Below are 17,823 nucleotides of genomic sequence, written 5' to 3' on the forward strand. Positions count from 1 at the left end.
TTTCAAAAAAATAAAATTATAAAAAAGTTCAAATTTGAAAAAGTATAATTCCAAAACATAAATTTATTTTTTATTTTATTTTTATTTTTTTAAATAATGATTTATTATATATTTAAATAACAAGGACATAAGAGTCTTTTGCCACTTAATGAAGAAAGTATTTTTGAAAATGTCTCTTTAGTGGTGGTAAAAATGAAAAGTGATACCATGAAAGTGGTAAACATGTAATTTCCCCAAGAATATTTGATAGTTGTTTTATTATTATTAAAAAATCCTAAACAAAAGAAATTTGTATCATATTTTTAAGTCCTAGCCAAAAGAGAATTGTAAAATTTTATTTGATAATATTTTTAAGAGGCTATTTGATGATGAACATGATACTAAAAAATATATAATTAACAAAAAAGTATAAAATTATATATTAATAACTAAAAATAATTATTTGATAGCAATTTTTTTTCTGAAATTCTAAAGAGAAGATAATCATAATATGTTATATAACAGTAATCTTGATTTTATAAAATCTTAAACAAATCGTAAAAGAGTATTAAATATTATTTTTTATTGTAAATAAAAAGAGATTTATAAAATTATATTTTTTTTAAATCCTAGCAAAATAAAACTTTAAAGTCTTATTTAATAAAACATTAAATTAGTACATAAAACATGTATAATGTTGTCATTGACTCGATTGGTGTATTTGACTTTCATTTCTTTTTACTTTTCATTGGATTTCTTATTTCAGGTTGTGTTTAGTTTAAACGTTTATGCATAGTATTTTTCTCTAATCCTATGTACAAAGTTTATAACAATTTATCTATGCATCATGATTATAAAATAAAATATTAACTTGAACTTATATGTGAAAATGAGTTTTAGTTATAAAATAAATTTCAAACAACATATGCAAAAAAACAATCATAAAACTATAATAAAATGATTTATTATTTTGCTATTTTTATTAAATTAAAATCAAACAAGACCTGTATCTTGTGTAAATAATAAAGTTCGGCTAAGTTTTTCTATCTTTTTACTTCTTTTCTTGATTTAAATAAATATTTAAGAAAATAGAAAAATAGACAAACATTTAGGAATAAAGAATTCTGGTGAGGAGTATTTGAGCATTCGATCCTTTTCATATCGTGCAAGCAGACTCAGAAAAGAAGATCAAGGCAATTGATATCGACTTGCAGTTAACAGTCCAAGAAGACAACATCATCTTATCTATAGATAATAAGCGGATCATTAGGCAAGGTTCTGCCAGTGAATATAAGCTTTCATTGCAAGGTGGTTTACAAGCTCACCATTTAATACTACTCCTAGCTGAATATATCTAATAAAGAGATCTCTCTGTTTCATTCATCAGGAGAATAATGGGTGCTGTTGGGCAATCTCCGGCCACGCACAAAGCTACTGAATATATGCAGAGCTCGTGAGGGCTGCGCATAGGGCACCATATGAGCCGCTCCTCTCACCGTTGCAAACGTCAATATCTTTCCATACTCGGTGACCCAGCCACCAACCTAGTCACATCACAACCCAAAAATCCACAAGTTTGCAATTGGCAAGAGGGAAAATTGGCTTCTGTTGATTTTAGCTACAACGGAGAAGAGAACTTACCTGGTTTTTGTGGAACCAAGGTCCATAGGGAAGTGTGGTACTGAAGTTGAGATCATGAGCAAGTTCTCGTACGAGAGTTCTAGAACCAAGAAGTGGAACTACAGAATCTTGATCTCCACTGCAATGTCGACAAGCTGGGTGTTTAGCTTGCAAAATACATTAGAATAACTCATAAAATAAAGGGATCTTTAATAGAATTATTACCTGAAGATCCAAACAGAAGTTTTGTTCTGTATAATTCTCTTATGTTCCCGTCCATGCCACTGTAATTTACCAGGCTATGACATGGGTAAAGTGAAAAGCCAATACCAATCAGTTATAAGAAAAAGTTCTTTTACTGTTGCGATCAATCAAACTAAAATGAAAGAGGATAAAATCGTTACGTGCTGCACATAGACCATTGGTAAGGTAGACGAGTGCGGTTCGCGTGAAGAGCGTGTTGCACCGCTGGGAGATTGAAATATAACTGTCTTTCGTGTTTCATACAAACATCCACCCCCATGCTCATCTGTGTAGCCTGAAACCCCTTTTTTAAAGTTAACACACAGATCAAAAAAATATTTTGTTGGTAATTAAGAAAAGGAGGAAAAAGGGGACTTAACCATTTTCTTGAGCCTCAACTCTTGCTCGATAATAGATGGGAAGCATACGTCGAGGAGAACGTCATAGACATTTACATATATATTCGCCAAGCTGACTTCAGTGAGAGCCTCGATGCATTCCTTGCTTATGTTTGGGAGACTGGTAAAGTCACATTGCCTGATGATTGCGTGTCTACGTTCATCAGAAATAATCCCGTGAGACCATATGAAGTCGTAAGAAGCTGACGTGTCAGTGTCAAGCTTCAGAAGTGGATTCCCAATCTGATCAGAATTAAAAAAAAAAAAAAAAACATGTAAGGAATTAGAAAAGAGCTAAAAGAGTGTCAAGAAGAAGATTCGTTTGCTTACTGCAATTCCTTTGACATTGATCTTGAACCCACTTGACTGTCTATTATAGCTGTGTATAGCATCAGCCAGTTGAGGTATGTAATGTCCTGCAAGAGATTGTGGTCAACAGAAGACACTAATAAAGTAATTTCTGATGAAATCAGAAATCAGCAACATGATCAAACAAACCTGCGTAGCTTTCCCCAGTGAGAAACAAGTGACGAGCTTTCAACTCTGGGAACTTGTTGAACCATCTCAACAGGAACACAAGCATATCGCTAGCTGTTGAAATGTATAAACATGTCGTCAATAAACAGAATTCTATTATAAGCTGAAAATGCGATCTTGAATTTCACCAGTAGTTTCGTCCCCGGTGTTGTAATCAGAGCTTGTGTTGGAGTAAGACCAACCAACTCCGGCTGGAGAATCCACAAAAAGCAGGTTCGAGGCTACACATTTTAAGTTAGCATCATAGGTAGGTAGAATCAAATAGTTTCCCTTCTATTTACGTAAATATTATAAAAGAAAAACCAACCTTTGTTCCACGACATAGAGTTAATGCGGAGGCCACGGTCATCTCCTGTTGGGTAAAATGGACCCAACTCGGTGAAAGCACCTCCACCAACTGATGAACAACCTGGACCTGCAAGACCAACCTCAATTTCATAAGACACTCAAATGTCAGAAACAAGCAAGATAAGTTTAATTAAGATCTTAACCATTATACAAAAGACCAAAAGTTACAGGACAAAACCAAACCTCTGTTAAGCCAAAGGGTTAAGGGTTTGGTCTCCGGTTGTGTGTCTGCTTCCACAAAGTAGTAGAAGAGACTGCGGCATGTTTCGGAGTCAACATCCACATAACCTGCATACTGTCTAAATAAGACTTTTGGTTGACCAGGAAGCCTCACCACTAGGTCTTCTTCAGGATATCCTCCTGCAAAATTGCAACCCAACCACTGCACTGTAAGCATGGCCACCAACATTGTCACAGCAAAGGCACTGTACGATACCATGATCTGAAAGAACAAGTTATAAATTAAGTACAATCTATACAACGTAACAGATCATTCACGAGCCATGGAAATACAATGCAGAACATAGAAGTAGAAGACGAGCTTTACCTTGATTTTGTGTCTTTATCTGCTTGTAATAGTTCTGCGAGAGACCACAAATCGATAGTGAGAAGGAAGCTGAAGGATTCTAGAAGATTTAAAAGCTAAAGTCTCTTATCGGAGAAGAAGATGAAATCATTTTTTTTTTAACAGCTTTCGTCTTCTCCAGACTCGTCGCTTCCTCGCTTTTTGAATTCAGCCAATAAACACTTTCCCTTTTGAAAAGAACAATTCTTTCCTTTTCTTCTTATTTAAAGGGGAAAATCGCATAAAAAACCTTGAAAGTGTCACTTACTAGCACTTTAAACTTTGAAGTTTTTTCGCTAGCATTTTTAACCTTCAAAGTGACATTTTTATCATAAAAAACCTCCAAACAAGAAAAATGACCGGTTGAACAGGTTAAAAACAGTTTTTTTTTTGAAAAAATAATTATTTAATTAATAAAATAAACAAAAAAATTAATAAAAATCGAAAAATTTAACAAAAAACTCACAAATTAAAAAAATGAGAAAAATAAATAAATATTTAAAAATTAAATAAAAAATAACAAAAAAATCAAAAAATAAATAAGATCAAATTAAAATGGAGAAAAATAAAAAAATCATAAATTTAAAAAAAAAGTGAAATTTTTTGAAACTGTTTTTTAAATTTTTATTTTTAATTTTTTAGTATTTATTTTTTATTTTATAAAATTTTAAACCCTAATTCCAAAACCTCACCTCTTAACTCTAAACTCTAAAGTTTGGATTAATTAACCCAAGGGGTATAAGTGTATATTTACCTCTTTAATGAAACTTATTTTTGTGACTTTGAGCCTTGAATACTAGTTTGAGAACAAAAACATGGTTTGGTGTTATCTTAGTCTTTTTTTTTTATCAACACATATCTCCAATGATAATTTCCGACATTATATTTGAAAATAAAAAAAAAACTTTTTGAATTTTCAATTTTTGAAATTTATTATTATTTTTTCTGTATTTTAATTTGATCTTATTTATTTTTTAATTTTTAGTTATTTTTTATTTAATTTTCTAAATCTTTATTTATTTTTCTCACTTTTTTTAATTTATGAGTTTTTTTGTTAAATTTTTCGATTTTTTTTTTTTGTTTATTTATTAATTAAATAATTATTTTTTGAAAAAAAAACTGTTTTTAACCTGTTCAGCAGGTCATTTTTCTTCTTTGGAGGTTTTTTATGATAAAAATGTCATTTTGAAGGTTAAAAGTGTTAGTGAAAAAACTTCAAGGTTTAAAGTGCTAGTAAGTGACACTTTCAAGGTTTTTTATGCGATTTTCTCTTATTTAAAGTGCTTCTTCTCATATTTATCACGGACCGTCAAAATATTGGGCTTCATTTAGTACTGAATGATACATTGATGATTTTTTTTTTTTTTGAAAAATGATAAATTGATGCTTCCTAATACACTATAGAATCAATCTGTTTTTGAATGAGTGCCATTTTTAACATTTCTTTTATCAAAAAAAGTTTATTTTAGAATTTCAATACTTTTTTAATTTAATTTTAATTATAAATGCATTGATTTTATAAATAAATTTATTTATCTAAAAAATTACTGGTTGAGTATTTTTAATTAATAAGTACATTAATATATTCAATCTTTTTTTTAATTTTTGCGAAAATATTAAAGTGACACTTTTTTGCGAAACGGTGAGAGTATTAGATTTTTTTTATAGAAATTGGTGTATCACTTATTTCTCAATTTGAAAATAAAATGGCTATGGTTAATATATAAATATTTTTATTAAAAACATCATAATACGTATACAATTTTATTTTATTTTCATTAAATAGTAAAACAAATAAACACTATGAAATCAAATTATCTAATATACACACACATACAAATATAATAGTTATAAAAGGTTCTGACACGTGCCCAAAAAAGGGTTCTGATCCCCACCTATAAGTTATGTGTACAATCTTAAACACATGAAGTAATTATTGTCGGCATTATCGTTAGAGGCATTGGTGAATTCTCTAATTTTTAATTAGATAATAATGCAATTCAGTTATTTAATTAATTTTTAATATCTACATAAAATTAGATCACTTCTAAATAAACATAAGCATCAACACATTTATCTGGAACTAAAGAACAGAACTAAACAAAAAAAAAGAAGTTTGGTTTGATTTGGACGCTACCAATTACCCTAGCGGATCATATAGTTATCCTATAGAACCAAAACCAAGTTAGACCAAACTAAAAATCGATTAGATACATAAATTTCTATAATATAATTTATATACTTATAAATATTAATTATATTTAGTTTTAAAATAATCAAATAATTTTAAAATACTGTTTATAAATCAAAATACCCAAAATAAATTTACCAGAATATATTTTATTCGTTTCTTACGATAATTAATTACAGTGTACTCTTAATGAATTAAATATATCTATATTTTGTGAAGTTTTTTTTCTGAATCACATTATATAAAAGTATATTTTCGTTTTATTTTTTTATAAATGTTCCTTATCATATAGGTTATTTGGAAAATAAAAGGAAAAAATAAACCTAAATAAAAAAGAACGAATATATATTTTCTTATAAAATATAATCTTAAGAAACATAATATATATATTAAAATAATAAGTATTTTATTTAAATGAATAATATTACTCAAATTATTACAAAAAATAAATAGCATAAACTATAATGGATAAAAAAATATCTTTTTATTTTTGTATGTATGTTTCAAAAGAACATATATAATTTTACAAAATGTAAAAAGAAAAAATATTGTTTTAAATATGATCTTATTTCATGAAAAATAAGTTTACAAAAATGATCTTGATATCAGAGTAGAGAAATAATATCCCCTTTTAAATGTATTGATTAAGTTTTTATACAATTTTGTACCGATCATCACTTTCTTTTTTCTTATTTTATGTTTGCAAATCAACATTATATCAAATTATTAAAAATTAAAAAAATAGTTACACATCTAATGAAGAACTAAACTAATACACTGAATACTATTAATTTGGTTTGACCGAATTAGATTAAATAGTTGTATTTTGATTTGAATGAATATATGTAATACAAAATACCCACAAAATGAGTAATTGGACCAATCTCAATTCTTATGTCCAAAATAAAAAAATTTAACTAAATATAATAATAAAATACTATTTATAATAGTAATATATATATAAAAATTATTGAACAACTCAACATATTAATAAAAAAAATTAAAATTTTCAAATAATTTTAAGAGATTTTAACTAAAATCTTACGATTAACTTATTTTGTATAATATATATATATATTCATATATATATATATATATATATATATATATATATATCGAGACATATACATCGAGTTTATTTAACTTTGAACCGATCAACTTTAGTTTATTTTTACTATTTGACTCTAAAAATAACGTATATTAAATTATATATAATCGTACTAAAATATATTTACAAACCTAAGATAAAATCAAATATATGCAGATAAAAAATTAATCAGATTTAATCTATAGAACAAAAATACTATGCTTGAATAAGAAAAGTAGATGTTATCCAATATATTCAAATAATAACTAAACAGACAAGATATTATATATTAAAAATCATACATCTAATTAAATAAATAATATTGTTAAAATAAATCATGAATATTAATTACAATATAAATTAAAATAATTTAAAAAAAAATAATTAATAATTTATTTACTTTGTAAATATTTATATGAAAAAAACACATAGTTTTAGTGTAAAATAATACATATGTAGATGTATAAGTACAATCTTTGATTATAGTTTCATCTAAATACTTATGGGTTACTTTAAGAACATATGTTAACAATAAAACATTTTATTGTTCATTTATAGTCAGTATATGTTTTGTCTAACCATTTTAATATTTTGATATAAGCTTTAAGTACAAATAAATACATATAGTTTCTTGAAAACAAATAAATGGTGTTTCAAGTACAAAATTACGATCAAAATCATATCAAAATGTATTCCTTACCAGATAATATTTTATCATTGGTGTCAAATGTTATTTCTTTTTGGAAAATATCTTGTCAAAATATTGTTTGCTATTTCATACTGTCTTTTCAGTGTTTATTGGTTATAAATATAGATTATTATTATGACTGAATATTCATTAGTCTTAGTGAAAATAACTTAATAAATGATATTTATTTTATTTCATGTTTTATAAATTTTATTAACTTATATTTTTATTAGATGAATCCAAAAGTTTTTTAATAATAAACTCGTAATATGAGGTTTCTCACACATGTAAATAATTTTTTTTAGTGTAATAGAACTTTAGAACTTTATTTTTTATGGTTTATACTAATGCATTCATTTGCTATTTATAATTTACTGGGAATTTTTTGTTTCAATTTGTAGTGTCAAACCTATTTTATTTAGATTTTAAATTTATTATAATCAGTTTTAGATTAATAAAATCCTAAAACATCATATGCAATATGTTTTATACTAAAATATGTGTATGGTTGTTCTGTTCTATAAAAAAATTATATTATTATTTGCTCTTGTAATATCAACACGTATATAAGAAATTGTACAATAAATATGAGATGTGAAATATACAGAAAAAGTAGGTAACAAATATTTAATTATGGACATGAACTACACTTATTGTTTAGTGTAAAACTGATTCATATATAGTATATAAGGAAAAACTTTTGATTTTAGTTTCATATAAATAATTACGGGTATAGTATATTTTTAATATCTTGAGATAAACTGCGTGGAAAAAGAAAATACATATAGTTGCTTCAAAAACAAACAAATGGTGTTTCAGCTACAAGATTACGGCCAAAACCGTACTCCCCAATGCTATCCTTAACAAATCTAATCTATCAAAGCCAGTTTTTTACAACCAATTAAAACATAGAATCAAAGGCTTTGTGTCGGAAAATATAAATTCATAAAAGATCATCTTCTAGACATCCAAAATGATATTGAATTTACCATTAGAGTATATGAAAACTTGAATGACTAGTTATCTTGATATTTCACATTTAAGTATCTTATATATTGAATTAATATTTTGTTATCTTTGAACAAGGATTTTGTCAAGTTTTATCAAAATAACTTGGGTTTCCTAATGTTTTATGGATCTTTATTAATATCTTGTAATTAGTACAAAATGTATAATAATGTCAGTTTGGCCTTTTTGACATACAACAACATATATCAGAAATACATTTGCCAACTAACTAAATGTTTATAACTCCACAAAACCTCTTACATCATGTGATCCTTGATTACACGGATCGTAGCATTTTTTGTAGTTTTGTTTTATTCCAAAAAAAAAGTATGAAGATGTAAAAAAAAAGATTATAAAGGTGTTCAAAAAAAGTTTTACTCCAAATCTATTTTAAATCAGATTATTGCAGTGTTAAAATTATAAAATGATTAAGACGTGAGTATAAGTAAAGGTAAATAGTAAACTGATATTATTTAAGTGTCCGGGGAACAAGAGCATTAAATATTATGAAGAAAATAGTGAAAACAAATGCGATCAATATGTTTTCGAATATATTTATTCTATATAAAACTAGATCATTATCTGCGCTGCGGTTTTTTTATATATTTTTGTTTATTTATAAGATTTATTTTTATTTTTATTAAATTAAATTAAATCATTTGCACGTATTGTAAACATAATATTTTAAAACACAAATTTATATTAACATTCACATCATAACTATTGTTGTAGAAACTAACTAAATGGTTCTGTTTTAATTTTCGAAATTTTGGTTCATTTAAATTAACAAAAAGTTCTGAACTATAAAACAAAAACTATTTTGAGTTCGTTTTTTTTCAGTAATTTTATGTTTCTATAGTTTAAGTAAATTTTGGAAGGTTGTCGAACATAACTTACGAAAAAGAAAGTAAAATTGTCACTTGAAGTCTTGAATATTAAATTTCAACGATTTATATATATGTGTGTATATATTTGTGGATGTAGTATTTAGATTAATTAAATGGTCCTCATCGAGAGGAATACCTTCTTCACATTTTTTGGGACTAAAGATTCTTCCAAGTAGGAAATTGATATCAAACCGGCCATCTTTATTAGCAGCCATGTAAGCTACATCATTGATATGTGGATGGTCATAGACATCATGAGTCTCAACAACACACAGATTCCACTATCTCGTCCTGCAATAAACTCAACAAAACCTCTCTTTAGCTACTCATTCATTGCACAAGACAATCTTCACATCAAAGATGAAAATTAAAACTCACAACTTGGTAAGGTCTTCTATCCACTCTCGCCTGAGTCAATCCGAGCTAAAGAATTCTTAATTTTCGTGTAGTGTTCTATTTTTCTTTCGATTGTTTAGTGTCAATCTAAAATAGAGAATAACCCCATAGCTCCATTGGGAATCTCATGGCCTACTGTGGCAAAAGAGGATCAGAAAATATATTCTAGACCATGAGCCCTCTCAACAGCAACAAAAACTTATAGAGAACAAAGAGTCCTAGAAACATACCAAACTAAAACCAACTCAAAGCACAATTAACGAAGGAAAAACGACTTGACCAATTTGAAACAAGTAAGCTATCGTGTTATTTTTGCGTGCTGTTTGATCAAATTACATGATACTAGACATGGGTACATTTATCCGGAACTGAAGAACCAAATTGAACCGGACCAAAAAACGAGGTTCGGTTCGGGTTTGAATCTTATAAATTATCCGAGCGGATCTTATATCTTTAGAACCGAAAAATTAAAACCGAACTGTAATCAAACTGAAAACTGAATAGGTATCCGAAATTCTATAATATAGTATATACTTATAAATATTAACTATATTTAGTTTTCAAAATAATCAAATAATTTAAAAATATTCTTTATAAATCAAAATACGCAACAAAGCAGAATTACTAAAATATTTATTATCAGAAATGTTTAAAATTATTCGATTTTCCAAATTTTTATCCGAAAACTCGAATGTCTGATATTTATTCAAAAATATCCGAATTTTCAGACTGTTTAACCCGAATTAACCAAAAACCAGAAGCGAACCGGAACCGAATATAATCCAAAATTACTTTTGTTATTAGCTGACTCCCCCAACTTTGCTATCCAAACTGGATACTAAAATAACTGAACCACTAAAATAACTGAAAGAATCGAAATGAGAACAACCGAAAGAATCGAAATGAGAACCGAATGCCCAGGACTACATGATACATCTAATTAAGTTCCACCATTTTATACGATTTGTTACTTATTATTTGGCAAGTATGCACAAAAATATACTCTCTAAGGTATTTACCCAAATTTAAATAGAAGTCAATAAATTTTTGGAGAGTATAGAAGTTAAAGCTTTAAATATTCAGATCACTGTGTGAAACTACTATTGTCAATTGTTTTATTGTTTGTGCTTATAGGAAGTATAGTTTTTCAAGAACTAACGGTTAAAATTTTAAAGTAGATCACATTCAAAATTACGAAAAGAAATTTTTTAAAATATACTCCAAACGATCTTCCATAATTTTAGCAAACGATTTCCTTTTAAAATATACTCCAAACGACCCTTAAATAAGAGTTTTAAGAAACCATTCAAGTTTTTCTTAGTTAAAGTTAAGAGACGGTTCATATATTACGCTAAAAATCTCATTTTAAGAACTCTCCAATAAACATGGTTTTTGCAACGCCTATTTGGTTCTGAACAAAGAGATTGCAATACAAAGATATATTTGGTTCATAATATTTTATTTAATCAGCCCAACTAGATGGCATAGATTCTATTTTGAACACTACTTATATTAAAATATTTTTGCTAGGCAATAATTTGACTAGTCAAACAATATTTAATGTTGTTTGATACATTATTCTTTAAATTTAAGAATGACTAAAATTATATGCATATATATATCATGCATATCTAACTATATATAGAGAAACACAACATATATTCAATTCGGTATTTATGCTTCGACCGATGATACTTCATAGTAGTTTGTTTGTACGTCGATTAACTAACGATCATCAAAAATCGGTCTTATAACATATAATTGGAGGGTTCATTCACTTCTATCCTCTATTTGGAAAATCTTAATTAGGAGAATTATAAGATAAGAATGGTTAATTAAAAATTGAAAGGAGAGCAGCTTCTTCAAGGAGGGTTTAACCTAGTTGAGCTCTTAATCCAAGGAGAAGGTCAAATAAATATATGTTAAAGTAGGAGACACGGAAACAGCTCTCACGTTCCCCTCTTCTCTCATCTTACCCGCACTAATGAACAACAAACTAAATTTATATGAAAATTAAAATGTTAAAAGAGTTATATCTTCGAGGAATAATTAAACATATAATTTTCGTGTTCTCTCCTGTGATCCTCCATAAATCCTATCATCTCTAATCACACTTACCTTTCTCTCTTCATAATATTACTCTTTGAGTAGTGGCCAAATTCCCATCTCCCAAAGCTTACTTTGAGTGTGTTCTCATGGTAGGTTAACTTTTCTACTCTTGTTCCTTCAATTATATATCAGCTTAAGTAGTGAATCTCTCACTTTCATCTTCGTTGATTCACTATACGTTCATACCCAATTTCTTATAATTGTGGCTTTAACCCCATCTTGGCTCCTTGTGCATGTTTAAAATCACTGGTACTTTCTATAGATATTAATGATGGGTAAAGGAAAAAATGGAATTATGGTATGAAATTGTGTTATTTTGTTTATATCTGGGGTAATTAAATAAATTCTGTCTGTTGCGGAATTCAGAAACCGGCATGGTTGGATGCGCTTTACGCAGAGAAATTCTTCGTGGGATGTCCGTACCATGAGACGGCAAAGAAAAACGAGAAGAACGTGTGTTGTCTTGATTGTTGCATCAGTCTCTGTCCTCACTGTGTACCCTCACATAGATATCACAGACTCCTTCAGGTTCGCCGCTATGTGTATCACGAGGTTATTCGGCTTGAAGATCTTCAGAAACTCATCGACTGCTCTAACGTTCAAGTAAGCGATGTATTCTTAATCTTAGTACATATACATGTGTGTGTATTTCCGCTCATATATATTTATATCGATTATAAAAATTCGATTTGGGGATGAACTGGACAGGCTTATACAATAAATAGTGCCAAAGTGGTGTTCATCAAGAAGAGACCACAGAATCGACAATTCAAAGGAGCTGGTAACTACTGCACTTCATGTGACCGAAGTCTTCAAGAACCTTTTATACATTGCTCATTGGGCTGTAAGGTTATTTCATCTAACCTTTAGTTCTATTTAATATTCGACTCAATTCTGCTCATTTTATGATTCTCGTCAATTCTCACTAAGCAAAACTATTTATTTCTCATCACCTCTCACCTTGCAAAACTATTTTGTTCTGATGCCTATGTTTAAATACTTACATAAGTATGTCAGTCTGACTTTAGAGTTTAGTTTCTGATATTTTTTAGAAAACGAGTTGATTCATTTCTATGTATGAAATGAAAATTGGTTCGATCTTTTCCTGAATCGAGTTTTGTTTTTCAGATTATCTAAATGTAATTAAGCTAAAGTACGGACCATCGGTTTAAGTATTTTAAATCCGCCAATTTTGTTAGTTTCCAGAGATGATGCTCTACTATTTTTAACAAAAAAGATTGTGAAAGGATTAAAAAATATATATAGGAGAACTAAAATAATCTAATTATAGTAAAATATTAAATTTAAATATATAAATATATTTTGGATTTCGAAATCTTTTCTTTGAAATATGTATTAGTTTAAAAACATCAAGAAAATCCGTAATTAGTTGGCTATTATTTATTTCAAATATTTTGATAACTTTATAATTTGTTCACTCACACCTTACCGTTAGAACTTATGTTTGGTACAAAGATTTTTAGGACACAACCGTCCTTCAGACCATCCGCATTGATGAACCCCTGGTTGGGGTTCATAATTTGAATATTTTATTATTATTTTTTTTTTTTCGTTTGTTTTTTTTTTTTTTAAAAAAAAAAAAAAAAAAAAAAAATTGACCAATAGCGGGCCGCCACGTGGCGTGGGGCCCGCTGAACAGTTATGACCCAGGTTCATACAGAAGAGGTTTGGAGAGCCAGGATCATCACTGTTACATATTATAATATTTTTTTTTTTTTGAAAAACGTGTGAACCCCCCTAGTGAACCTCCAATGCTGATGCTCTCAAATCCCTGTTATGTTCCACTTTGTAATATATCATGTTATAAAAAATTACCGTGAATGCACAAGCACACACATACATTCATACAACATATATATATACACAATTTGATTATCGTACACATATAAGCTTTTCGAGCATGCATAGAATTTAAAAGATATAAAAGTTCAAAACATGTATTATTTATAGTAAAAGATCTTGTTTAATATACATGTAGGTGGAGTTCGTGATGAAACGTTACAGGGATATAACTCCATTCATAAAGCCATGTCACACTCTTACCCTAGGTCCTGACTACATCATCCCACAAGACTTACACGCAGATGATAATATGGCTGCCTACGAGACTCCACGATCAACGGTCGTAGACGGTGATGATTCCATGGGCTGGTCGTCGACTTCCTCCGAACTAGGAGATGCTGCGACCACCACCCATGTCGTTAGGAAAAAGCGAACTGGTTTCTGCTTCTGTGCCAAATCGGCTAATAGTTATAAAATAGTTTCGGAGGATCCTGACGATATTTCCAATTGCATCAATCGGCGCAAAGGCATTCCTCAACGATCTCCTCTCTGTTAAAGTTCTCTTTTAAGTTTTGCTTTTGTTTTTTAAAATCTCTTTTTAGTTTATTTTCACCATATAGTCTCGTGTTACATGTATGGATTGCTGTCTCTCAATCTAATAAAGTTTATAATCACTCATTTATTGTTACGTTGATAAGTTTGATTACGTATAGGGTACTTTAGCACATCTTAAAAGGAAAAAGGTGAGAAATGAATTAATTAATTAACAGTTGGTCAGTGAATAAAGGATTCACCTTCCCAGTTACTACTATACTTGTCTTCTTGTTAATAGCCGAAATTTTAAAAGTTCATGCTTTTATGAATATTTCCTCTTTTTCATACCATAATAAGCAAAATGACGTCATTTGGTTCAACCATGGTTTTTAGCGACTAATTAACTCCATTTTAAGATATGTTAATTTACTTAACAACATGTCTAATTTGGTAAGTCAACAATAGTTTAGGATTTAAGATGAAAGTCAAAAAACAATTTGATGTTTTAAATTGTCTACGAGAAAGTTGATGCATTAAATGGTCCAAATGTAAACGTTGAGGTTTTTATTACATTTTTCCCAATTTAGTTTGGCTCGGTCAATATAATTTTATATATTTTTGGATTGACATAGTGTTCGGATTTCTTCAAAAAATGGTGTAAGTTCAATATGTTTCTGCTCGTTGAAAGTAGGTTCTACTCTTGATGAATGCACTTGGAATTTTCAGTTCCATGGCAATGGTACTAAGCAATAAGAAATAGTTCTAGAATGTCGTAGCAGACTGAAAGATGATGTATATTAGCCAGTTTTCTAAAAATTGGTATAGGTAGCGTTAAAGACGTCGTAGGACCTAAACAAAATAATTTTTAAACAGTTTTTTTCTTTCAAAAAGTCGGTCTAAGTATTTAGTAAATTAGTATAGGCATCGGCGAAATCAATAATCTTCTATAACTTGTTTAGCTACTACCTGGCTAGTTTTTGAATACTGATATTAGCTATTCAAATTTTTAACTCCAATGACGACAATCAAAACATTTTAGCAAAATATTTTTTGAAATTCTCTCTACATATGCCGCCATACAAAACCCACATATATTCCGAAACACTCCAACATGAAGTCAGCACTTATCCCTTTTAAGACACACCAATCTTACATCGGTTACTTATTCTATCGATACTAGATACCTGTGGCTGATTCAGAAATCACCAAAACATAGTATTTGAATTATTTTATCTCAAATAAGATTAATATCAGAACTCTAAAATAAACATTAAGTGTTTGATTGAATGGAAGGTTGTGCAATATGTTATAATATTTATGTTTGTATTCAGTTTGTGTATGTGTACATAAATTTATAATAATAGTTATATAAATATATAATAATATGTATATAAATAAGATACTAAATATGAGTAAATAATAAATTAACTTAACACAATTTATAATAATAGTTATATAAATTATAATAATATGTATATAAATTTTATATTTTATTACATTTATAAATTACTAAAAATACTTTTATTATGAAAATAGCTAATAATATAACGTTTTATAAGCTTATTTTTAATTTGTATAGTATTTTGGATTATTTTTATCCATTTTCACATTCACATATATTTTTGACTGTTAGATTTGCTTAATCCACATTTGTACCATTAGATCTATTTGATCCATTTATCTACTTTTGTTTCACTCAATCTATTTGATCCTCAATGCGTAAACTTCTTTTTCATCAGGAGCTTAAAAATTCTGAATTTTCAGACGGGATTAAAATGTAAAGAATATTGTGGCAGAATACAAAGGAGAAGGTGATGACATCGGATCCTCTGCGTTGCACGTGAGGCACTGATCCATTGATCTTTTCCCTCTTTCATTTTACATTGTCCTACATTTCCATTTTTTAAAGATTCTTCTATTGAAAGGATGAAAGATAACAAAAGAAGTACCGGGCCTAGTCCAGTGTTTTGCTTGTCATACATTTGTTGTTTTCTTTTAATTGTTTATCTCCTTTTTGGGGTTCGTAAAATTGTATGGTTAAAGTTTGAGTCCACGTGCCATGTACTTTTACCGAATTGGTCGGTTCTGACTTATGTGAGTTTACGCTGAATAAACAGATATTTTTGTCTGTTTTGAGTTGAGTGTTTTCAGTATTAAAAGAACAACGATTGTTAGGTTGAACAGTATTCTGTGGTTATAAAATTAGCGTTCATTAATTATTGTTATTATGCCCAGAAAAAATTATTGTTATTAAAAATTATGAACCAAACAGGCTGAACACGTTTTGGCATGAATATGAAAATAGAAGGATGTTTTCCTATGTACAAAGCAAACTCGGACCTCATTTCCAACCTTTATAGCGGTCAAAAATATTCCTAGCCTTGATTTAAGTATTTTATGTGATTATCAAAAAATTTCAAAACATTTTCTACCAAAATATGGTTAAAATGTGGTAGGAAATTCAATGTCAATCATTAGATAGTTGCCAAAAATCGAATTTATTTTGTTCAAAAATTCTATAGAAAAATAATTATTTATAGCATATTATATTTGCTTTAAGTTTAGTGTTTATGTATAAAATAACATGTAGACCATTAAAAAACTGACTTATTTCTAAAAATAAATATTAACATTATAATATGATTTTTGTTTTTATTTTATTAAAACAGTGCAGAAAATATATGGTCTATGTGTAATTAAATCTCTCACATAAAACATTATCTCCTTTTATTATTGTTTTTAATTTGTTATAAAAGTTTTTCGTATTAAAAACGAAATGAGCATTACAAGGAAAATGTTTTAATATAAAGGTAAGAAAAGAGCCACCTCGAAACAATAACATGTGAAGCAACAACGGAAGAGAAGACACAAAAGATGAAAGAAAGAAACAGAGAGCTACTACAATTAAAGACCATAACATAATCGCACTAGATCTTCACCAACAGTTCTTAAGTGCCAAAGGTTTCTCCTTAAGCACCGAATGATTTTCTGAACCAAAACATCCCCCGAAATGGTAACACCATTGAGGAAACACTATTACGCTCCTTCCAAATTTCATAAACTATTGCGTTCCAATCCTGTAAAATAGCAAGAGAAGTGATGCTCTTATCATGTGAAGAGATCAGCCATTAAAACACACCATACCACGACCTTGGGATTGCATGAGAGGCAAGCCTTTGAACCAATAAAGACCAACATTCCAAAGAGGAAGGACCATCAAAAACAAATGATACCTGAAAAACATAGAACGATGGTTTATGAAATATTTCAGGCAAAGGGCAATTCCACAATCGATATCTTTTATTAGAAATCTCTTGAACAATATTGCAAGGTTTGATCTGAAGTTTATGTGACAACACACACACATGTTTCACCACTGACACATTCGAAACTACTCAAGGATTTCTCACACAAGAAACGTTGCGTCTCA

At 28.6% G+C, this 17,823-nt stretch overlaps 2 protein-coding genes across 3 annotated transcripts; one reads left to right on the forward strand and one right to left on the reverse strand.

Annotated features, from left to right (window-relative positions):
- Positions 1–1,164: 1,164 nt before the first annotated feature.
- Positions 1,165–4,063, reverse strand: LOC106366357 (serine carboxypeptidase-like 42). The gene is given in 12 exon segments (XM_048739578.1): positions 1,165–1,523; positions 1,621–1,738; positions 1,825–1,867; positions 1,870–1,898; positions 2,004–2,137; positions 2,223–2,483; positions 2,571–2,656; positions 2,739–2,831; positions 2,906–2,998; positions 3,085–3,192; positions 3,309–3,567; positions 3,673–4,063. Coding segments are annotated over 11 exon segments (1,389 nt in total). The 5' UTR covers positions 3,565–3,567; positions 3,673–4,063; the 3' UTR covers positions 1,165–1,355.
- A 2,928-nt stretch (positions 4,064–6,991) lies between these two features.
- LOC106364176 (protein RGF1 INDUCIBLE TRANSCRIPTION FACTOR 1-like) lies at positions 6,992–14,547 on the forward strand. Of its 2 annotated transcripts, none has more exons than XM_048739579.1 (4): positions 6,992–9,935; positions 12,423–12,659; positions 12,765–12,905; positions 14,056–14,547. In XM_048739579.1, exons 1-4 carry the CDS (start codon positions 9,912–9,914, stop codon positions 14,413–14,415), a joined length of 762 nt encoding a protein of 253 aa, XP_048595536.1. In that variant the 5' UTR covers positions 6,992–9,911; the 3' UTR covers positions 14,416–14,547. The 2 variants fall into 2 exon arrangements, with proteins under 2 accessions (XP_048595536.1, XP_013659256.2); XM_013803802.3 differs by lacking the exon at positions 6,992–9,935 and adding an exon at positions 10,007–12,145.
- The last annotated feature ends 3,276 nt before the right edge of the window (positions 14,548–17,823 follow it).

The sequence above is a fragment of the Brassica napus genome, chromosome A9 (genome assembly GCF_020379485.1).
Source record: "Brassica napus cultivar Da-Ae chromosome A9, Da-Ae, whole genome shotgun sequence".
NCBI classification, from domain to species: Eukaryota; Viridiplantae; Streptophyta; class Magnoliopsida; order Brassicales; family Brassicaceae; genus Brassica; species Brassica napus.